Source organism: Lontra canadensis, unplaced genomic scaffold (assembly GCF_010015895.1).
Source record: "Lontra canadensis isolate GAN:19392208 unplaced genomic scaffold, GSC_riverotter_1.0 scaffold43, whole genome shotgun sequence".
Lineage (NCBI taxonomy): Eukaryota > Metazoa > Chordata > Mammalia > Carnivora > Mustelidae > Lontra > Lontra canadensis.
The window spans coordinates 14785229-14809284 of NW_022631037.1; the positions used below are offsets into that span (position 1 = coordinate 14785229).

The 24056-nt window shown below is 38.4% G+C and overlaps 3 protein-coding genes and 1 non-coding gene across 5 annotated transcripts; 1 reads left to right on the forward strand and 3 right to left on the reverse strand.

The window, feature by feature from the left end:
- Positions 1-6: 6 nt before the first annotated feature.
- LOC116875835 (keratin-associated protein 2-2-like) lies at positions 7-482 on the reverse strand (the record flags this gene model as incomplete). Its single annotated transcript, XM_032871604.1, has 1 exon — positions 7-482. A coding segment is annotated over exon 1 (435 nt), but the record flags the coding sequence as incomplete, so codon positions are not given.
- Positions 483-7893: 7411 nt separating this feature from the next.
- Positions 7894-8349, reverse strand: LOC116875834 (keratin-associated protein 4-8-like). The gene has a single exon (XM_032871603.1). It carries the CDS (start codon positions 8347-8349, stop codon positions 7894-7896), a length of 456 nt encoding a protein of 151 aa, XP_032727494.1.
- Positions 8350-14991: 6642 nt separating this feature from the next.
- LOC116876123 lies at positions 14992-15096 on the forward strand. Its single transcript, XR_004384342.1, has one exon. It is a non-coding gene; the product is annotated as a U6 spliceosomal RNA (small nuclear RNA).
- A 3040-nt stretch (positions 15097-18136) lies between these two features.
- LOC116875833 (keratin-associated protein 4-8-like) lies at positions 18137-18697 on the reverse strand. 2 transcript variants are annotated; one of them, XM_032871602.1, is made up of 2 exons: positions 18468-18697; positions 18137-18407 (listed from the first exon to the last, which is right to left on the reverse strand). In XM_032871602.1, the coding sequence occupies exons 1-2, from the start codon at positions 18695-18697 to the stop codon at positions 18137-18139; spliced, it is 501 nt and encodes a 166-aa protein (XP_032727493.1). The 2 variants fall into 2 exon arrangements, with proteins under 2 accessions (XP_032727493.1, XP_032727492.1); XM_032871601.1 differs by having other exon boundaries at positions 18137-18697.
- Between the last annotated feature and the right edge of the window lie 5359 nt (positions 18698-24056).

Genomic DNA, 24056 nt, shown 5'->3' on the forward strand with positions numbered 1-24056 from the left:
GGGGGGGCGGCAGCAGGGTGCCTGCACAGAGATGGGCTGGCAGCAGGTGGAGGCCCAGCAGCAGGGGCGGCAGACCACGGCCGTGCAGGATGTGGGGCAGCAGCTGATGGGGCGGCAGCAGCCCTCCTCCACACCACAGGGGTCACAGCATATGGGGTAGTGGCAGACCACGGTCATGCAGGACGTGGGGCAGCAGCTGATGGGACGGCAGCAGCCCTCCTGCAGGCCACAGGGGTCACAGCAGACGGGGCGGCGGCAGGGCTCACAGATGGGGCGCGTGCAGCGGCAGGTGCAGGTCACGGGTCGGCACACGGTGGTCTGGCAGGACACGGGGCGGCAGCAGCAGGGGTCGCGGCAGCAGCAGGGCTGGCAGCAGGGCTGGCAGCAGCCTCCCCCACAGCCTGAGGAGGAGCAGCAGGAGCCACAGCAGGAGCCAGACATGGTAATGTCTGGGGTTGTTTAGGGTTGGACTGGTGAGAGGATTTGGGTGTTGTCAGGTGTGAATGTCTCTGTTCTGCTCTGGGCCCTTTTTATACCCTGGCCTGCTGCTGCTGACCCCCAGGACACATGATCATTTCTTCATCTTCTGGCCAGTTAAGTAAGGATTTAGCATTGAGTAAATCATGTTTTTTGAATCTTCACCTTATACACACCTATGCACACAACCACAAACATTCCTTTGTTTTCCATATTGTTTATTCTTACCAAATGTAGACATTGGATTCAATTCTGGTGAATTTTCCTTTGAAATATTCCTAACTCATGGAAGAGAAAAGAGTGTGTTTTCTAAACTAGAATAGTATCTACTCACTCTTCCCTTTTATTGCTGGACTTCAAAGACTCACATAATTACCACCCAAACAGTGACTTGCCGTATTTACACCTGTGGTCCTAACAGTAACAGGTTAAATAGCAACACTCTTGTGCAGGCCGGTAGACATCTGCTTCCTGGATGTCTCCTTTCATGACTCACCGAGGGGCAGATTTGTGTTTTTCAGATGAGGTGGGACCACATTGTGTCCTGCACCCCTGCCACCCTGGTTTAGTCACTCTTCCCTCGTAGGGCCTGGGCTGTTCTGCCCTGGTTGTTGTCTCCCCCATTCACCTGTAGTGCCCTCTCCTCCTTCCAGACCAGACTCTACCTTGACTGTAAAATTTTTATCAAGGATCTGTTGCAGTTTTTATCTTTGTAATTTATTCAGGATTAATTGTTATATGTGTAGATTCTGGGAAGGGACTGTAGAGAACATATAGACCTATCCCCTCATCTTAAAGGAGAGGTCATGTGGGTTCACCATAGTCACTCAGTGGGGTCTAGGTCTCCTCATTCCTCAGTAAGCAGCCTCTACTATGAGTTTTATGTTTATCAGGTTCAGTAGACCATAGTCTTCAGACAGGAGAGAGAACATCTCAACTATTCCCCCATTTTTTATCTCAAGTCTTAAGTAAGCATTATTAAAAGTGATGCTGGAAAAAAGTTAGGAAAAAGTGTCTTGTTCCAATGAGAGATAATCCAAAAGGGCCCTAGGACTTGTTTGCAGGGTCAGATGTGCACCAGTGTAGAGGTTTCTCTCTGAGGAGGGATCAACAGAGCTTGGCTTACTGGTGGGTGGAGGTGTGGGGGGTTGCCTGTTCTGAGATGTTCTAAGTGTAAATTGGTTCCCTTTGGTAACACATTGTGGCACTGTGAGATAATGCGCTTGTCTAATTCCTTTTATTGTTTTTTAATTTATCCTCCACCCCATTTCTACCCTTTGTGATGAGTTCCATAAATTTGCCTCTTGTGAAGTAGAGATGTACTTTTCCTTTGGATTTGAGGTGGAAAAAAAAAGCATCCTGTTCCATCAACTCCACTTACTTTCTGTCAGCACTAAACGACAGAAAGGGCCAGGAGCTTGCAAACCACCAATCACATGTCCTAAAATTAGTACCTTGAGCTTTTAAAGGGAGAGGCTTCTTACTGTTTTCATTGGGGGATTAGTTTTGTTTTGGCTTCAGTGATATTATGGAAGACATCATAGTTTTGAATTATATTAAATTCTCTAAATCTCTTCATCCCAAGATTCTCTCTTGGCTCCTTTACAGTATTTGTTGATTTTTTCATGTGCGGGTGCAGACTAAGTAATTCTCTGAGATAATGTGGCTGGAATTACATGCAAGCTAGTTTCTTGTTGCCACCATGGTTGAGTTAGTCAGCTGTAATGCATAACAAGCAACCACAAACTCTCAGAATGTACAATAACAAGTATTTATTTCTTGGTCATATGTCTGCAGGTCAGTTGTGTTTTGTCTGATTAAGGCTGGTCTTGGCTTCTGGCAGTGGGTTGATTTGGGACTTCCTTTTGAATTAGAGTTGCCAGATTTAGCAAATAAAAATGTAGGTGCCAAGTTAAAATTGGATTTATCTTTAGCATAATAAATCTTCAGCGTAAGTTTGTCTGAGTATGCATGAGGCATACTTATGTTAAAAATTTGTTATGGAGGGCACGTATTGCATGGAGCACTCAGTGTGGGGTATAAACAATGAATTCTGGAACAATGAAAAGAAATTTAAAAAATAAATAAAAATTTAAAAAAAATTTGTTATTTATCTGAAATTAAAATTTGATGAGGTGTCCTGTATTTTAATTGGAAACCCTGGTTCTGATGGCATAAGCATATGGAAGCAATGCAGTCCTGCATATTTTAAGTCTTTGCATGGATCATGTCCTCTAACTTCTCATTGGCCAAACAAGTCACATGGTGGAGTTCAAGTCACAGGGTGGGAGAGTGGGAGAAGAGGATACTTCTCCCAAAGGGGTAGGAAGGGGAAGAGAGCAAACATTAATGAAGAATAATCTAATCTGTCAGAACAGCAAATCAGTTAATTTGGGAATCTTTGTTGTAAAGCTTGGATAAAGACTTTTAGAAAGTCAAATTAGATGTTTACTGCATTTCCATTCATTTGAGTAACTTTTATTTCTCTTCCTCCTTCTCTTCCTGGTCAACAGGAAATGTCATTGACTTAAAAAGGGACTTCCTGATCTACATATTTAAAGCAGTCCCTATCAAAATACCAGTAGCATTTTTTACAAATCTAGAACAAACAATCCCAACATTTGTATGGAACCACAAAGGATAGCCAAAGCAATCTTGAAAAAGAAAAGCAAAGCTGGAGACATCAAAATTTCAGATTCAAGTTATATTGCAAACCTGTAGTAATCAAAACACCATGGTACTGGCACAAAATAGACACATAGGTCGATGGAACAGACTAGGAAATCCAGAAATGAGCTCACAACTGTATGGTCAATTAATATTCAACAAAGCAGGAAAGAATATTCAATGCAAGAAAGACAGTTTCTTCAACAAATGGTGTTGGGAAAATTGGAGAGCAACATGCAGAAGAAAGAAACACTATACACAAAAATAAATTCAAAATGAGTGTGAACCTAAACCCATAAAAAATCTTAGAGGACAGCACAGGCAGGAATGTCTTTGACATTTGCCATAGCAAATTTTTTCTAGATAGGTCTCCTAAGGCAAGGGCAATAAAGCAAAAATAATCTATCAGGACTACATCATAATAAAAAGTGTCTGGATAGCCAAGGAAACAGTGGACAAAACTAAAAGGCAGCCTGTGAGGTGGGAGAAGGAATATTTCTGATAGGGGAAAAATCCCTCTACTTTCCTTTTCAGCATATCTTTGGCTAATTTTGGACCTTTTCTTTTCTATATGCATTTAGAAACAGTCATACTCTGTTTAAAAACCTCATTGGAACTTTGATCAGAATAGCATTAAATTTATTGATTCAACTAGGAAGAATTGACATATTTGTGATATTAAATCTTCCCAGTGATAAACCTGATATTAACTCTTCATTTACATATAGATTTCCAAAGAATATTTCACACTTTTCTTCATAAACATTGCACAGTTATTTTAGGCTTATTTTGAGGCATTTTATAATATTTGTAGCTATTTTTAATGAAATCTTCCTATTAAATTAGAATTACTAATTGACTCTTGCAAGTTATAAAAATATTATTGGGTTTTTTTTTTTTTTTTGGTCGGTACTCTATATACTGATTTCTCTGAACTCTTTTTAGCACAAGTTTGTGGGTTTTCTTGAATTTCCTATTTTGACAACAGTATTGTCTACAAATACCAACTTTTTTTTTTTTTTTTTTTGGTAACACTTTTTTCTAATCGGATTGCATTGGCTAGGATCTCAAATACAACAATGAATGACAGGGAGTGATATGAGTTATCCTTGTCTTATTCTAAACTTTAGTAGAATACTTTTCACTTGTTAACTATTATGTTTGCTATGAAGTTTTAATAAATAGCATTTATTAGGATAAAAATGTCCTCTTTTAGCCCTATTTTGCTTAGAGTATTTTAAATAGTAAATGACTATTGTGATGGCCAATTTTATGTGTCAACTTAACGGGGCCATAGGATGCCCAGACATTTGGACAAACATTATTCTGGGTATGTCTGTGAAAGTGTTTCTTGGTAAGATTAATATTCAAACCATTAGACTGAATAAAGCAGATTGCCCTCTCCAATGTGAGTAGACCTCATCCAATCAACTTAAGGTCTGAATAGAACAAAAAGGCTGATGTCTCCCCACCGTGATTAAAAAGGAACTCCTCCTGTCTGACTCCCTTGACATCATCAGTCTTTTCCTGAAACATTGGTTCTTCTTGGGTCTTGAGCCTGCTTGCTTTTGAATTGGAATTATACCATCAGCTCTTCTGGGTCTCCAGCTTATTGAATGCAGATCTCGGGACTTCTCAAATTCTGTGATCACATAAGCCAATTCCTTAAAATAAATCCCTATATCTATATCTATATCTACCTATATAGAGAGAGAGAGAAAGAGAGAGATTTATTTTATATCTATCTATATAGGGAGAGTGGGTGTATGTGTGTGTGTGTTGGTTTATGTATATGAACGTGTGTCTATATCTATTTATCTATCTCCTATTGGTTCTGTTTCTCTGGAGAACCCTGAATAATACATTTATATATTATTGAATATAATATATATTATTGATATAACAGCTATTGATATAATCCTGAAGTTTTCCCCCTTTAATGTAGTAGTATTAACAAGCTTATTTAAATATTTTCTAACTTTGAAGCATTCCTGAATGTCTAGAAAACTGTAGTTGGTTATATGTTATTCTTTTTATATATTGCTAAATTTCATTTACTAGTATTTATGGGAATTTTGCATCTATGATCTTCAATAATATAGGCCTATAATTTTCCTTTATCACATTGTTCTTGTATGTTTTTAATATTATTGTTTTACTAAAAATGGGAAGATTTTCCTTTCTTCTGTTCTTTTTCCTCGTTGGAGTGGGAGAGAACTTTAAGGCTTAATAAACTTACTAATGAATCAACATGGGTCTGGTTTTTTAGTATGTAGAGGATAGATTTTGCATCATAGGTATAGTTTCTTTAATGGTTATTGGTTTATTTATGTTTTGTATATCTTCTGGAATTACCTTTATTTTTCTAGACAAGTCAATTCTATCATAATTTTCAAATATATTGGTATAAACTTATATGTAATGTTCTAGTATGTTTTTTTTAAATTTTTTATTTTTTCAGTGTAACAATATTCATTATTTTTGCACCACACCCTGTGCTCCATGCAATCCGTGCCTTCTCCAATACCCACCACCTGGATCCCCCAACCTCCCACCCCCCGCCCCTTCAAAACCTTCAGATTGTTTTTCAGAGTCCATAGTCTCTCATGGTTCACCTCCCCTTCCAATTTCCCCCAACTCCCTTCTCCTCTCTAACTCCCCTTGTCCTCCATGTTATTTGTTATGCTCCACAAATAAGTGAAACCATATGATAATTGACTTTCTCTGCTTGACTTATTTCACTCAGCATAATCTCTTCCAGTCCCGTCCATGTTGCTACAAAAGTTGGGTATTCATCCTTTCTGATGGAGGCATAATACTCCGTAGTGTATATGGACCACATCTTCCTTATCCATTTGTCCATTGAAGGGCATCTTGGTTCTTTCCACAGTAATCTTCTAGTATGTTTTTAAAAAATTTCTACTCTTTTGGGAGCTGATTATTCCCCTTTACAAACGTAATGTTATTTGTCCATCTTTCAGTCATCTTCTTTCTCTCCCTTTCTCTCTCTTTGACCATTTTACCAGATTTTTCCATTAGTTTTTTAATCTTTGTTTATATAATTAATCTCATTAAACTTTTCATTTTTTATTCATGTAATTTTGCTAAGCTTTTCACTTAAAAATATGTTACTAATGTTTAAATTTGTCATTATAACCTTCTTTCTACATTGGGTTTACTGGTTGGTGAGGATATAATAGAAGGGGGATATCCTAATGTGTGATTCCAAAGCATGGCTTCAAGAAGGAGGACCCTGTGCATTATTGGTAAGGATGTAAATTGGTGAAGCCATTCTGGGAAACAATATGGAGGTTCCTCAAAAAATTAAAGATAGCACTGCCATATAATTCAGCAATTTCACTCCTGGATATTCATCCAAAGAAAAGGAAAACATTAATTAAAAAAAAATGCACCCCTATGTTCACTGTAGTATTATTTACAATAGCCAAGATACATAAACAACCTAAGTGTACATCAATGGATGAATAGATAAAGAAGATGTGGTATATATACACAGTGAAATTTTATTCAGCCATAAAGAATGAAATCTTTCCATTTGCAACAACATAGATGGATCTTGAGGATATTATGCTAAGTGAAATAAGTCAGACAAAGACTAATACTGTATGACTTCACTTATAGGTGAAATCTAAGCAAATGAACAAACAAAACAAAACTCAAAGATGCAGAGAACAGATTGGCTGTTGCCAGAGGGCAGTGGGGATAAGGAGTGGGGAAATGGGTGAAGGTGCTTAAGAGGTGTACACTTCCAGTTATAAAATAAATAAGTCATAGGGATGTAATGTTAGCATGGTGACTGTAGTCAATATTATTGTGTCATATACCTGAAAGTTGCTAAAAGAATAAATCTTTAGTTTTCATTACAAGGAAAATATTTTTGTAACTTTGTATGGTGACAGATAGTAACTAGACTTATTGTGGTAATCATTTCTTAGAGTATACAAATATCAAATTATTATAGTGTATACCTGAAGGATATAATGTTATGTGTCAATTATAGCTCAACAAAAATTAAAATTTATAAATAAGAGCTAAGGACATGAATTAAATCTGTCCCAATGTGTATGTGCACATGTATTGCTTTTGTTCCAGTATCTTAAAATTATCTATATTTGATATAGCATTTATTCTCAAAGTGGTTTCAACATGAGTATTCTTCCTGTATCATCATGTAAAATATAGTTGCCTAGTTACTGAGTAAAATGATCATGAATACAATAGAGAATAATGCCGATGAATTTTTATGTGTAGAAAAGTTTATTAGAAAGCAGAGAAGCAAAAAAACATAAGAAATTCACTCTTTTAGAAATACATAATTGGACCCCCAGGTCTAAGTGTATAACTGAATCCCAGGTCAGAGGGTATCAAGTTAGTACTGCATAGGGATTACAGATAATATTTACTTTGTTAAGAAGGATAATCTAGAGCTCCATAGTGATAAGTAAGAAAGAGAAACTTAGAGGAGTGGGATGATTTTTTAGCTGATGGATTACAAATTAATATCCATATTTGGTACCAGTATTGAAAGGAAAAGATAATAATGGAAGAGCTTAACATGAACCAGAATGTGCTCACAGAGTCAGTGGGTTGTGTTCATTGGAATCATGAGGCTCAACCTGTGAATGAGGTCAACCAGACTCTATCTGTCCTAATGCTCAGCACAAAAGGAGAAGGGTCTACATCTGTAGGGCAGAGGTAAGCAGAGATGGTAGTCAGAGGGCAGGGGGCTCAGCAGCAAGAGGAGGCACAGCACATGGGGCGGGGGCAGGTGGAGATGACACAGGTGGGGCGATAGCAGGTGGTGTGGCAGGAGACTTGGCCACAGACTGGGCGCAGGCAGCAGGAGGGGCAGCAGCAGGAGGGGCAGCAGCAGCTGGAGCCACAGCAGCTGGAGCCACAGCAAGAGGGGCGGCAGCAGCTAGAAATGCAGCAGGAGGGGCGGCAGCAGCTAGTGCCACAGCAGCTGGAGCCACCGCAGTTGGATCCACAGCAGGAGGGGCGGCAGCAGCTAGGCCTGCAGCAGCTGGAGCCACAGCAGGAGGGCTGGCAGCAGCTGGACACACAGCAGCTGGGGCGACAGCAGGTGGTCCTACAGCAGGTGGTCTGGCAACAGCTGGGGCAGCAGCAGGTTTCCTGGCCACAGCCCTGGTCAGAGCAGATGGAGCCACAACAGGAGTTGACCATGGTGTTAGAGGTTAGAGGTTCTGGGTGGGTTTCCAGAAGAATGAAATTCTCAAGTGTGATCCTTCCCTGCCCTCTGTCACTTTTATACCCTGCTGAGGGCTACTATGACCACGTGCAGGACTCTTCTTGTTTATCCTAATAGAAAATCAGTTAGCTTTAGTAAATTAGATAATTATGTTTATCTGGTAAATATTCCTATATATAGAAAAGGCTCCATTTCCTTTTCCTGTTGTACTGTGAGCTATCTGATTTGGTTAAAAACATGTAAATCAGCTTCCGTATCTCTTCCCTTGCCTACTGTGTCTTCCAAACAAGTCCCATCCCATAGCATTGTTTCACTGGATTTCACAAGAATTAAATCTTCATTTATGTATTTAACTCCAGGATAGTATGTTGAGAGTGGATTTTATGATGACTAAATCTGCTGTTAAAGAGGTTAACAATCAGTCATATAAAAATGCTGGTGGGAAAATAGGGTGAAAGAGCCATCTTGGAGGAGGGTGGGCAGTCCCTTGTGTGCAGTAGGGAATATGGTGATTCCTTTAGATTTTATGGATGGCCAGTAAGGTATAAAGGATCTTAACGAAGTTCCTATCTGTTTTGTCTTATTCACTTATTCAGTTTGAAAGTCATAATGCAATGATTCACTGCTATTGAGTAGTAGAAAAACCCATTGGCATGAATAGGTCCTTTTAAAAATTATTAAATTATTATGGACGTGTTCTTCAGAAATAGGGTATCATAAAGGAGTACTTTTTCTCTTTTTTGGTGGATGAACATAACCAATAGAATATGCATATTGAATATTTTCTTGTATTCTGAGCTTTTGTCTCTCAAAAAGTTATGTTTGAGATATTTTGCTTGATATAAATGAGATCTAAAAGATTAATCTTTAATCTGTGTTCTATAGGCATTGAATAAGACAAGACACATATGTAGGGGTTTGGCAAGCATGTAGAACATAGTACGATAAATAACAATTATGTATTTAAATCTGTACACTTATGAAATATGAGATAATACTAATAGTTACTATTTTTGAGTGCCTATTGTGTTTCAGGAATTTTCTGAGTCTTTAATTGTTACCTTGTTTATGCTTCGCAAGATCTCTAAGAGATGGTCGCAATTTTTCTTAATTCTTCAGACATGAGGTAATTGAGGTTCAGATAGATTGAAATCAGATAGTCAATAGAGAAGATGGTTCTTTCTTAAAAGTTTCAAATGGATATGAAGAATAATAATTCCATGTCCTTTCTCATACTGTTTCATTTGTTTAAATATGCTTTCTCTCTTGTCAATTCACAAACTCTTGCTCATACATAAATGTTTAGTCTGGATACCAACTCACAAACTCATCTCTAATGTCTTTCTTGACATCTACCACACTCAAAATGAATCCTTCTTTTCCTTTTAATCCAAGGTACCTGTGATATAGGGTATCACACTCTACTGTAACTGGTTTATATCTTTTTCCCCCGTATTCCTTCTATATACTCCATGAGGTCAGAGATTGGCTTATTCATATATATAAACAGGGTGCCTAGCAATTGCTCTGAAAGAATGTTAGTTGAGTGAATGTGGAATTTACTGAAAACATAAGGCATTTACTCACCCTTTATCATACTATAGATAATCTAGATGGATGGAAAAAAGAAAAACATTCAGACAATGGGGATATAATTGAATGGGGGTTTATTTTGGCCTCTCGTGGAGTAAATGACTTGTCTGGTTGGTATGTATAGGATAATAAAGACAATTAATAGTTCACTGCTAAAATGAGGAGAATGTAAAGATATTCTTGAATTTATACAAAGAAACTGTATTCATCACACAGTTGGGAGAAAGGTGTGAGAGAACATCTAGGCTTTTAAAATATTATTTGCCTGGGGGTGGGGGAGTAATGGGAAGTAGGAGGAAAGTTTAGGTGGTGGCTGTAGGCTAAGGATGAGAGATGAATGCCTATCTAGGTTGGTGGCAATGGGAGTAGTAAGGAGGATAGTGATGCAATCAATAGCACCTCAAAGAGAGTCAACCAAGATCACTTACAAAATGGGGCAGTAGAGGTAACAGGAGACCTCATCATTAAAGAGGACTCATAATTTAATATTTTTTCAATTGTATACACATTTTACAATTAAATTCAGATAGTGAAAAGATAATTATTTGTAATAAGGAAAATATAGTTTAAAATCTCACCAGAAACAAAGTAAAAAGACAAATGACTGAATGAAAAAAAAAAAACCTGCAATTTATACCAAAGACAAAGAGCCAATGATGTTAATATATAAAGCACTTCTAAAATTATACTGGAGAAGAGGAAAAACCTGATGGGAAAATGAGATTCAGATCATTCTCCATCATAGAAAGATGTCTAGTATCACACATAAGAATGGAAATGAAATTATATAAGATACCACTTCTCACCTGTGAGACTGTCAAAAATTCAAAATTTCACAATATTCTCTAATAGTAAGATTCTGTGGAAATAGACATGCTCATACCTTTCTTATGAAGATTTGACAATAATTTGCAGCATTATTCTTTGACTCTGGTATCCCTATTCTATAAATTGTCAAGGTATTCAGGCAAAACTATGAAAAGATGTTATGCAAGATTACTCATGGCACTGCTGTTTTTAAAAACAAAACAATAACAAGAGCTAGACACAACCTGGGTGTCCTTCAGTATTGTAGTGGTGAATGAGCTCTGTTGTATCCCCATGATGGAGTACTATTCAGCTGTAAAAAAGGAATAAAGAGTATCTTTATATGCCACTATGAAGTAATCTCCAGTATATTGTTAAGAGATGATAAAGCAGATGGAGCAAAGTGTCCATAACATTCTACAATGTGTCTAAACCAATAAGGGAGGGATGTGGGTGGGGGATGGGCTAGATGGGTGAAGGGGATTAAGGAGTACGCTAGTTATGATGAGCCCTGGGTGTTCTATGTAAGTGATGAATCACTAAGTTCTACTCCTGAAACCAATATTATACTACATGTTAACTAACTAGAATTTAAGTGAAAATTTGGAAAAAAAATATTGCAGGTAGAAAAAAAATAAGGGAACACATATAGAAAATCTATTTGCTTATATTACATGAATTTTTTAAATAATGGAAGAGCAGAGAAAAAGCAGAGGAAACAAAACAAAAACAAGAAAGGGACTTAAAATTCCTGCTGAGGAGTCTTAGGGACTAGATTTACACTTCTGCCTGAAGTAACTAAAAAAACAGACAAAATAAATGAAACTGTGGCTTTTAGACATTGGCTATCAGGTCAGAACACTGGTTCCTTAGAGTAGGGAAACAAATGAGGTGATCCATAGAATTGCCTCAGTTTATTTCTTGATGAGAGTTTCTGGGGGGTGCAGCTCTGGGAGAGAGAACCAGGTAGAGCCTGGTAATCCTCCTGACTTGAGGAGACAGAGCTGGAATGAAGGAGGCCAAATCAACTGCAATTCACAGGATAGAGTATCAGAGAGGAAAGAGTTGCACAGAGAACCCCAGAGGTCTGCAGAAGATCCACCTGCATCTTCAGCTGAGTACTTATGAGTGCATGTGCATGAAGAAACTACCCAAGGGCAGAAAAAAATCGGCCCTGCCCCACCCTACCCATAAAAAACAAAGAGAACAATCCTTGGAGCTGACAAAGGCCAGAAACCGCTCCTGTTCCCATGAGCCAGAGTGAAAAACCTTGTAATTCATGGGTCATTGGTTAAAGAATTTAGAATAGTATTGCCTCAGGAGTGAGGCAGATTTTTCCCTAGAGTAAGGGCTGCTCTAATCCCACCATCAGTTTATAAGCAAGTCTTGAAAGGATCAGACTGTTAAATCAACTTAATTGCATTCTAGAATAATCAAGTCCTCTGATTCCATCAAAATAAAAATTACTTTTCAAAAGATACTGTTTAGGCAGTAACCTTTTTGATATTGGCTGTAGCAACTTTTTTCTAGATTTGTCTCGTGAGGCAAAGGAAATAAAAGCAAAAATGAACTATTGAGAGTACATTAAAATAAAGCTTATGCACAGTGAAGGAAATGATCAACAAAACTTTTTAAAAAGCAACCAACTGGATGGGAGACGATAGTTGCAAATGATGTGTTTGATAAAGAATTAGTATCCAAAATATATGAACAACTTATAAAACTCAACACCCAAAAAGCAAATAACCCAATTAAAAAATGGGCAGAGGACATGAACAGACATTTCTCCAAAGATGACATATAGATGCTCATCATTATTTACCATCAGGGAAATGCAAATCGAAATTATAGTGAGATAACACCTCACACCTTTCAGCATGGCTACAATCAACAACAGAAGAAACAACAGGTATTGGTAAGGAAGTGGAAAAAGGGGAAGCCTCCCATGCTATTGGTGGGAATGCAGACACTGGGCGGGGTGCTTCTACTGTGGAAAACAGTATGGAGTTTCCTCAAAAAGCTTAAGTAGAACTACCATATGATCCAGTAATTGCACTGCTGGATCTTTCCTACCCTCCCCAAATACCAAAACATGAATTCGAAGGGATATGTACATCCTTGCGTTTATAGCAGCGTGACTGACGGTAGCTCTTGGATGGAAGCCCAAGTCTCTAAATGTCCACCTACAGATGGATGAATAAAGAAAATGGGGTTTCTCTTGCCGATGGAAAAGTATTCAGCTGCAGAGGAAAATGAAATCTTGCCATTGGCAATGATACGGATAGAGCTAGAGAGTATAATTCTAAGCGAGTCAGTCAGTCAGAGAAAGACAAATACCATATTATTTCACTCATATGTGGAGTTTAAGAAGCAAAACACATGAGCAAAGGGGAAAATATATATATAGAGAGAGAAGAAACCAAGAATCAGACTCCTATTTGGAGAAGGAGGAACCCTCCTACACTGTTGGCGGGAATGCAAGCTGGTGCAGCCACTCTGGAAAACAGCATGGAGGTTCCTCAAAAAGTTGAAAATAGAGCTACCCTATGACCCGACAATTGCACTACTGGGTATTCACCCTAAAGATACAAATATAGTGATCTGAAGCAGCACGTGCACCCGAATGTTTATAGCAGCAATGTCCACAATAGCCAAACTATGGAAAGAACCTAGATGTCCATCAACAGATGAATGGATAAGAAGAGGTGGTATATATATACAATGGAATACTGTGCAGCCATCAAAAGAAATGAAATCTTGCCATTTGCAACGACGTGGATGGAACTAGAGGGTATTATGCTTAACGAAATAGGTCAATTGGAGAAAGACAACTATCATATGATCTCCCTGATATGAGGAAGTGGAGATGCAACGTGGGGGTCTTGGGGGGTAGGAAAAGGATAAATGAAAGAAGATGGGATCGGGAGGGAGACAAACCATAAGAGACTCTAAATCTCACAAAACAAACTGAGGGTGGTGGGGGGGAGGGGTGTAGGGAGCGGGTGGTGGGGTTATGAACATTGGGGAGGGTATGTGCTATGGTGAGTGCTGTGAAGTGTGTAAACCTGGTGATTCACAACCTGTACCCCTTGGTCTAAAAATATATGTTTATAAAAAAATAAAAATTAAAAATAAAAACGAATCAGACTCCTAACTATAGAAAACAAACTGATGGTTACCAGAGCGTGGGTGATGGGTGAAATAGGTGAAGGGGATTAAGGAATTCACTTGTTGTGGTGAGTGCAGGGTGATGTATAGAATTGTTGAATCACTGTTTTACATCAGAAATTAATATAACACTATTTTAGCCACCTGAAATTAAAATAGAAATTTTAAAAAAGATACTGTTTAGGAAATTAAAAGGCAAGCCATACCGTGGAGAAAATACTTAACAGAACATACATCTCACAAGGATTTGTATATAGAACATATAAAGAATTCTTACCACTCAATAATAAGAGAAGCAACCCAACAAAAATGGGCAACAGATTTGAATAGACCTTCATCAAAGCAAATACACAGGTGGAAAGTCAACCCATGAAAAGATGTTTAACATCATTAATCATTAGGAAAATTCACATTAAAACCACAATGAGATAACACCATATGCACTCTAGAATAGTTGACATTAACAAGACTGACCTTATGAAGTGTTGGTGATAATATGAAACCATTGGAACTTTCATACAAGGAAAGAACATAAAATGGCACAATCCCCTTGTAAAACAGTTTGACAGTTTTTTTAAAGAGTTAAAGATACACCTACGATAGGACCTAGCCATTCTACCCCAAAGTATTTACCTGAGAGAAATCATATGAACAAAGGTAGGGGGGAGAGGGAATCCAAAAAAGATACTATTAACCATAGAGAACAGATAGTTACCAGAGAGGAGGTGGGTAGGTGGATGGGTGAAATAAGTGAAGGGGATTAAGAGTACACTTACCTTGATGAGCACTGAGTAATATATGGAATTGCTGAATCACTATATTGTACACCTGAAACTAATATAAGAGTGCATATTAACTATACTGGAATTAAAATTTAAAAAATAAAGTTAAAATGATATATCCAAGACTTATTTACAAATGTTCATGAGGACTATTTGTAATAGAAAAATCTGGGAACCACTCAAGTGTCTACCAGCAGGTGAACAGATAAACAAATGTCATGTGTCCATACTGTGGAAGTCTTCTCAGTCATAAAAAGAAATGCACTAGTGCTCACTTGGGCCCCACATATACTAAAGTTGGAACAATAGAGAGGATTAGCATGGCCCCTGTGCAAAGATGACACACAAATTCACGAAGTGTTCCATATTTTTGAGAGCGCATGGCACACACGTGCATGGGAGAGACAGAGGAATGGATTAAAATAAAACATGAACTTGGAAAATATAGAAAAATAAGCTAAAAAAAAAGAAATGAACTAGTGATACACATGACAACATGAATTTCAATATAATTATGCTGAGTGAAAAGGCAAGGTAGGGTACACAATAGTAGGATTCCATTAAATTCTAGAAAATGGAAACATTTATAGTGACAGTGGATTGGTAGTTGACTGGGGGTAGGGGATGGGAAGGAATTATAAAGGGGGTGATAGATGTTCATTATCTTGGTGTGGTGTTGATTTCAACTGTATATATCAAAACATCAAATTATATGCGTAAAGTAAGTGCAATTTTTTTATGTCAGTTGTACCTTAATAAAACTGAGAAGAAAACAAAAAAATAAAGGAAGTATCAGAGTGGAGAAATAGAGGATAAAAGCTAAATTCTTGGGATATACCTTGTTCTATAGGTTTGACTTTGGACTCATGTCAATATTTTATATGGTTATAAAACAAAATTAAAGTTTTTGAAATCTCAAAATCATTAAAACAACAATAATGATAAAAGAATGTAACTGTATATCCAGGCATAAAAAGCAACTATTCAAAGATCAAAAATAAAACAACTGAAAAACAGTCTTGTTTTTTATTGTTGTTAGTTTTGGTAATGTATTCTGAGACTGTTGGACAAACATATAGATTATATAAAACATAGAATATAGAATATATATAGGACATATAGAACATATAGAATATAGAATAAAGAAAATGAGTAAATACAATGGTGTCATTGAGACATTTTTGGCAGAGGAGAAATGAGAGTTATAAGTAAGATATATGAGGTTTAGTAAAAGCCCCATAGTTCTCAGTAGAAACTCATGACAAGGTTTACCATTTAAATACATATTTTCTAGTTGTGAATGTTGGAAAAGCTAAAACAAAGTGATTTACTAGTAATGAACACCTGCATATTTCAATTTATGGTCTCAAATACTCTTTCCTCCTGAAAGGAACTGGGGGTCCTCAGAGAAATTGTTGATTAGAAGTCTGGGGAAGGAAGTGTACAAACAAGTCTGTAATATCCTGTTATATGAAAAAGAGGAATTTTCAAAGATTTCTACGTCTTGGAGGCCAACTTGAAGTTGCTTATTTGAGGATCAGTAGAGGGATATGAACTGGAATGGACTGATTCACCATCAAGTATATTGAAATCTATGAGTTCATATTAATGCAAAATTAAGAAAAAAACAAATTCTTACATCACTCTTGGAGTATGCAAACTGGTAAATAAAATGGAAGAATCAAACATTTATTTTGCCTTTCCTATACATGTGGATTACTAAATGTCAATATGGGGAAGTTTCTCTGTGTGGAATTATCCCAGCTAATAAATGGCAGGCAGAGCAACAGTAGAATTGCAATATCATGATTTTGCTATGCCTAAATGAAATATGGTCCTAGGTGATGATCACCAACAGCTGGTAACATAAAAAAAAAAAAAAGAGAGACAACTGGACAATATGAGCCTCCTGATGGAAAACCATACCACAATCTATGAAGTAGACTTTAGATCTTGTGGAATATAGTCTCCCATTAACACGTTCAGCCATTCTCTGGGTTAGTTGTATAGCTTAGCCATAGTTATTGGTCTGTGACAAAGTGAGGTGTGAGAAGGTAGTGAAAGGAGCTTGTATTGCCTGTTTTTTAACACTGAAGCTTCTGTATCATCTTCAAGAATGGAGGTGGTGCTAAATGTCAACAAGGAAATCTGATCACTTTTGTAAGCCCAGAAGGTTCAGGGAAATTTGGGAACTTAAGATCTTCAAGTGCTTCAATCCAGATGTCTCCATCTCATATCTCAGGGTCTCCTTCTCTCCCAACTAGGGCCCTGACCTTGGCATGGCAGAACTACTCAGGCTGAATGAATAACCACCTCTGGAGCTCTGCTCCTCCTCTGACGAAGTCCTAGCCTTGGTCCTCAGCTTTATTTAACCTTTAAGAGAGTCCATTTCTATGCTGCCAGTGAAACCTCTGACTTTTACATCTGTCCTTTAATATCTGATTTATCAACCTCAGCTTTTCATTATGTTTTCCCCAAATCATCAATTCCTCCCAGCTACATTCAATTTCATTTTCCTTATAATTACGATTAACTGCTTTCACAGATATGTAGTATGGAAAATATGTCCCAGGGAGCATTAATTTCTTACAGGTTTTCCAAAAAAATTCTCTCCAACTTTTATCCATGAATTCCCAAGAATATCTGTTTTATCTAAGAACTTAAGAGACTGCCAGTGAAACTGAAGCTGTGACTAAATTGGGCTCTCCTTCTATTGAAAAATTGACAAAGCCGTGTTGTCTGTCCTACATGTATAGGTAAAATATAGTTGTCCAGACTGCATTAAAAACTTTTTTAAAATTTATTTTATTTTATTTTTTAATCCAAATTCAATTAATTAACATGTATTTTTGGTTTCAGAGGTAGAAGTCAGTGACTCATCAGTCTTATATAATACCCAGTGACTGCATTGAAAATCTTAAAGAAGAGTACTAACACACTGAATTTTTGTACAGGAAAGTGTTGGTTTATTTTGGCATAGAGTTATAACATAAGAAAATTTGGGGATTAAGAATTATAAAAGAATCCACTGGACAATTAAGAGAGACTATAAAAATCTGTAATGTAGAAATACTGCAATCGAACTTTAGCCCCTTGAGCTTGATGAGTTGGTGCCTCAAAATTAAGGAGAATTTGGGAGAATTGGTCAATACAACAGTTGGTATGTTGTAAGAAAATTCACACTTGGATGAAAGGGAGAGGTCCACAAGTAGAATTTGGACTGAGGCCAGAATATGCTCATAGTGTCAGTGGGACACTGATGGGCTCATTAGAATAATGAGACCAAACTCAGTTGAGCAACATTAACCCCATTTCATGTGTCCTAAAGGTCAGCACAAAAAGGGTCCTTACAAAAAGAGTCTATATCTGGGGGGCAGAGGTAAGCAGAGATGGTAGTCAGAGGGCAGGGAGCTCAACAGCAAGAGGAGGCACAGCACATGGGGCGGGGGCAGGTGGAGATGACACAGGTGGGGCGATAGCAGGTGGTGTGGCAGGAGACCTGGCCACAGACTGGGCGCAGGCAGCAGGAGGGGCAGCAGCAGGAGGGGCGGCAGCAGCTGGAGCCACAGCAGCTGGAGCCACAGCAGGAGGGGCGGCAGCAGCTAGTGCCACAGCAGCTGGAGCCACCACAGCTGGATCCACAGCAGGAGGGGCGGCAGCAGCTGGAAATGCAGCAGCTAGGCCTGCAGCAGCTGGAGCCACAGCAGCTGGAACCACAGCAGGAGGGCTGGCAGCAGCTGGACACACAGCAGGTAGGGCGGCAGCAGGTGGTCTGGCAGCAGGAGGGGCGGCAGCAGCTAGAGATGCAGCAGCTGGGCCTGCAGCAGCTGGAGCCACAGCAGCTGGAACCACAGCAGGTGGGGCGGCAGCAGGTGGTCCTACAGCAGGTGGTCTGGCAGCAGCTGGGGTGGCAGCAGGTCTCCTGGCCACAGCTCTGGTTTGAGCAGACGGAGCCACAACAGGAGTTGACCATGGTGTCAGTGGGAGGAGTGGGGTTCCACAAGTGGGTATAAGTGGGTTTCCACAAGAGTGGTTTCTTGAGTTTGAAAGTCTCCTCACCTCTGTCCCCTTTTATACTCTGCTGAGTAGCTGATGTTATCACAAAGAGCATTCTTGTTTTTCCTACCAGGAAGCAATTAGTGTTACAAGTTAATAATTATGTTTATTTGGTTAAATATGCCGATATCTGAGAAAAGCATCATTTCCCTTTTTCTGCAGCATTGTGATTCACTGAACCACATTTGCATATTTTTCTGTATATTGTATCTTATATGTTGGAACTGTCATATAATATTCTATTATTGACTTTTTCCATGTGTCCCATTTTTGTGTATGACTCCAGTGGTCATATTTTAATTTAATTCAAATATAGTTAACATACAGTGTTACATTAGTTTCTGGTGTATGATATAGTGATTCAGCAATTCCATACATCACCCAGTGCTCATTACAAGTGCACTCCTTAATTCCTATCACCTGTTTCACCTAGTGATGAGTCTCCTCCTATTTCCTTATCAGCACCCCACCTGACAGTAGCACTTTTCCACTTTGCCCCCCCCCCAAAAAAAGAGAGAGACTGTCGTTGTGATAATAATCCTCAAAATATGATCAAGGATTTAATTCCTCTTTTTCCATGATCATATTTTGAGGATGGCTTTTATAGTGCCAAGTCTCTCTCTCTCACTCTCTCTCTCTTTTGGTCAAAGTGGAAAAATGCATTCTAGTGTCAGGTGGAGTACTGATAAGGAAATAGGAGGAAAGACTCATCACTGGGGTTACTTGTCTACAAATAATGGGAGGACTGGACTGTATTTCCTGGATGATTGGAGAGTCAGGGCATCACAGTGTCTAAATTCATTGTAATGACTCCTCCTCAAGATATAGCTTTGACTCATTCCTTTTTGATGAAAGAACAATTTTCAGAAATGAACTTTTTCCTTCAGGAATCTTCACATATAGTATGGTAAAGGTGAGCATGTTTGATCTTTCTTTTGATTGTCCAACATATGTAATAGATTCTGCATTATAAATAAAGTTTTATTTAAAGCATCTTTTTCTTGTGTGCTTTCCATAATTCAAATTCAAGTCATTCTGCTTAAAGAAGATATAAACAGATAAGCCTTGCTGTTTGTATGGGCACTTAACTATGATATATTGAAAGACAAAATTTGGGCAAATATTCCAAGCACTGAAGAATTAGTGTCAAAAACAAGCATTATGTATTTAAGGCTTATTTACCTACAGTGAGAAATGAGATATTACAGATACTGTTTATGAGTGCTTTCCATGTGCCAGATAGTCTTCTGAATGCTTTGTAATTACTTTTTTGATTTTTCTTCTTAAAGAACCCATGAAGTACTCCTTATGCTCTAAGAGTTCACATAGAGATGTGTTAGGTTGCTGAGTCTTATGAAGTGTATACCTTTGATTTTGCTATTAAATCTTCTTAGAAAGTTCATTCTCCCACATCAAATCAGCAATTCCAGGGCGCCTGGGTGGCTCAGTGGGTTAAAGCCTCTGCCTTCAGCTCAGGTCATGGTCCCAGGGTCCTGGGATCGAGCCCCGCATCAGACTCTCTGCTCAGCAGGGAGCCTGCTTCCCTTCCTCTCCCTGCCTGCCTCTCTGCCTACTGTTTCCTTTGCTGTGCAGAAGCTTTTGATTTTGATGAAGTCCCAAAAGTTTATTTTGGCTTTTGTTTCCTTTGCCTTTGGAGACATATCTTGAAAGAAGTTGCTGTGGCTGATATTGAAGAGATTACTGCCTATGTTCTCCTCTAGGACTCTGATGGATTCCTGTCTCACGTTGAGGTCTTTTATCCATTTTGAGTTTATCTTTGTGTATGGTGTAAGAGAATGGTCGAGTTTCACCCCCCTACATACAGCTGCCCAGTTTTCCCAGCACCATTCATCGGAGAGACTTTCTTCCACTGTATATTCTTTCCTGTTCTGTCAAAGATTAACTGACCATAGAGTTGAGGGTCTACATCTGGGCTCTCCACTCTGTTCCACTGAACCGTCTTGCACTGTTGGTGGGAATGCAAGTTGGTGCAGCCTCTTTGGAGAGCAGTGTGGAGATTCCTCAAGAAATTAAAAATGGAACTTCCCTGTGACCCTGCAGTTGCACTGCTGGGTATTTACCCCAAAGATACAAATGTGGTGGAAGGAAGGGCCATCTGTACCCCAATATTTATAGCAGCGATGGCCACGGTTGCCAAACTGTGGAAGGAGCCAAGATGCCCTTCAGCGGACAAATGGATAAGGAAGATGTGGTCCGTATACACTATGGAGTGTTGTGCCTCCATCAGAAAGGATGAATGCCCAAATTTGTAGCAACATGGATGGGACTGGAAAAGATTATGCTGAGTGAAATAAGTCGGGCAGAGAGAGTCAATTATATGGTTTCACTTATTTGTGGAGCATAAGGAATGGCATGGAGGACATGGGGAGTTAGGAGAGGGGAGTTGGGGGAGATTGGAAGGGGAGGTGAACAGTGGGAGACTGTGGACTCTGAAGAACAATCTGAAGGGTTTGAAGGGGTGGGAGGGCGGGAGGTTGGGGGTGCCAGGTGGTGGGTATTGGGGAGGGCACGGATTGCATGGAGCACTGGGTGTGGTGCAAGGACAGTGGATGCTGTTATGCTGAAAATAAATTAAAAAAAATGATTAAAAAAAAACCCCAAAAATAAAAAAATAAAAAATCAAGCATATGGCATACAAGTATTAGTAAATGAAAATGCATACTTCTTTTAAAAAATAGTTTTTAGGAATCCCTCTTTAAAATTTAAATGTTGTTTTGCAATTGTGGAAAGTATTTGTAGTTCCAAAATAAATTCAACAAATTGAAGCATGTTTAAGGAAGTGTTGTTATTTCTATTCCTTCCTTCCCCCACAGAGAATCATTTTTATAATGTAAAGTTTTCCTTCCCATGGCTATTTTTTAAAAATTTTTTTTAAAACATTTTTAAAATTTATTTTCAGCATAACAGTATTCATTGTTTTTGTACCACGCCCTGTGCTCCATGCAATCCGTGCCCTCTCTAATACCCACCACCTGGTTCCCCCAATTGCCCACTCCCCCACCTCTTCAAACCCTTCAGATTGTTTTTCAGAGTCCATAGTCTCTCATTGTTCACCTCCCCTTCCAATTTCCCCCAAATGCCTTCTCCTAACTCCCCATGTCCTCCATGCTATTTGTTATGCTCCACAAATAAGTGAAACCATATGATAATTGACTCTCTCTGCTTGACTTATTTCACTCAGCATAATCTCTTCCAGTCCCGTCCATGTTGCTACAAAAGTTGGGTATTCATCCTTTCTGATGGAGGCATAATACTCCATAGTGTATATGGACCACATCTTCCTTATCCATTCGTCCGTTGAAGGGCATCTTGGTTCTTTCCACAGTTTGTCAACCGTGGCCATTGCTGCTATAAACATTGGGGTACAGATGGCCCTTCTTTTCACTACATCTGTATCTTTGGGGTAAATACCCAGTAGTGCTATTGCAGGATCATAGGGTAGCTCTGTTTTTAATTTCTTAAGGAATCTCCACACTGTTTTCTAAAGTGTCTGTATTAACTTGCATTCCCACCAACAATGTAAGAGGGCTCCTCTTTCTCCACATCCTCTCCAACACTTGTTGTTTCCTGTCCCGATAATGTTGGCCATTTTAACTGGGGTAAGGTTGTATCTCAATGTGGGTTTGATTTGAATCTCCTTGATGGCTGATGATGATGAACATTTTTTCATGTGTCTGCTAGCCATTTGTATGTCTTCTTTGGAGAAGTGTCTGTTCATGTCTTCTGCCTATTTTTTGACATGATTATCTGTTTTTTGGGTGTTGAGATTGAGGAGTTCTTTATAGATCTTGGATATCAGCCCTTTGTCTGTATTGTCATTTGCAAAGATCTTCTCCCATTCTGTGGATTGCCTCTTTGTTTTGTTGACTGTTTCCTTTGCTGTGCAGAAGCTTTTGATCTTAATGAAGTCCCAAAAGTTCATTTTCCCTTTTGTTTCCTTTGCCTTTGGGGATGTGTCTTGAAAGAAGTTGCTGTGGCTGATGTCGAAGAGGTTACTGCCTATATTCTCCTCTAGGATTTTGATAGATTCCTGCCTCATGTTGAGATCTTTCTTCCACTTTGAGTTTATCTTTGTGTATGGTGTGAGAGAATGGTCGAGTTTCATTCTTCTATATGTAGTCCAATTTTCCCAGCACCATTTATTGAAGGGACTTTTTTTTTTTTTTGAAATTGTACTGTATCTATGTGGTCAGTCTGTATCCATCACATTAATACTGTCTCTTGCCTGTTCATTATTCATTCTTAGTTCTGCAGATAATAAGTATGCATTTCTCATATATATTCAGCCCATAATATATTTATATATCTCCCTCTGCTAGTCTTCATGAAGATTATCCCTCCCATACCTTCACTGATCTTGTTGGTTTAAAGCTCATTCACTAATAAATCCCTTAGAATATGTCCACAGAAAGATTATCCCCTGAGGTCTCTCATGTTCACAGTAGTTTATTTGTAGCATGGAACTTGGTTTGGCTGGATATAAAATGCTGGGATCATGTTTTCTTTCCTTGTATGTCTTAAGAATGTTACTTTATTTATCTTCTGATGGGAAGTGTTGCCGTCAAAATGCATGAATGTGATCTTGTTTCCTTTTCCTTTTAACTGACATGGATATTTTGCCTAGATATTCAAATGTTTTTTCTTTGAAATCCAATAGTTTTGGATCATCATAATATAATACAATGTAATAAAATATATCATATATTATAAATTTATTATGTCTCAGTTTTTACCACCATGGCCTGATTTTTCCAGGTACATAGAACTGTTCCTTTATTTGAATTATAATTCTTAGTATGTTTTATTGCTTTGTTTCTCCCTTTGGGATATCTATTACATATATTCTCTACTTTTTTTTTTTTTTTTTGCAGTATGGGAACCCAGCCTTCTGTTAGTTCTCACCCCAAGTGAGTAACTGATGAATTAGCTCCATTCTTTTCTTCATCAGTGAATGTATCTCTCCCCCCTCTCCTAACTTGGCAACCTTACTGTGGCTCTATGGTTGAAGGGTGGGGTACATCATTAGTAAAACTGTCCTTTGGAAACTGTGTCCCCATATGTATCACAGATACTTTCATCTGAAGAGAGGCTTCACAGCTCAGTCTTTTCATACAAGTAAAAGCACAGAGAAAAAATATTGTGTAGAAACCTGAGTGGACAAATGTATAGAAAAAACTTTACTATTTACTAAAAAAGTAAATAACTCTACTGGAATATCTGCTCTATTACTGTAGAGAGCATTCTGTGTGTTGGTC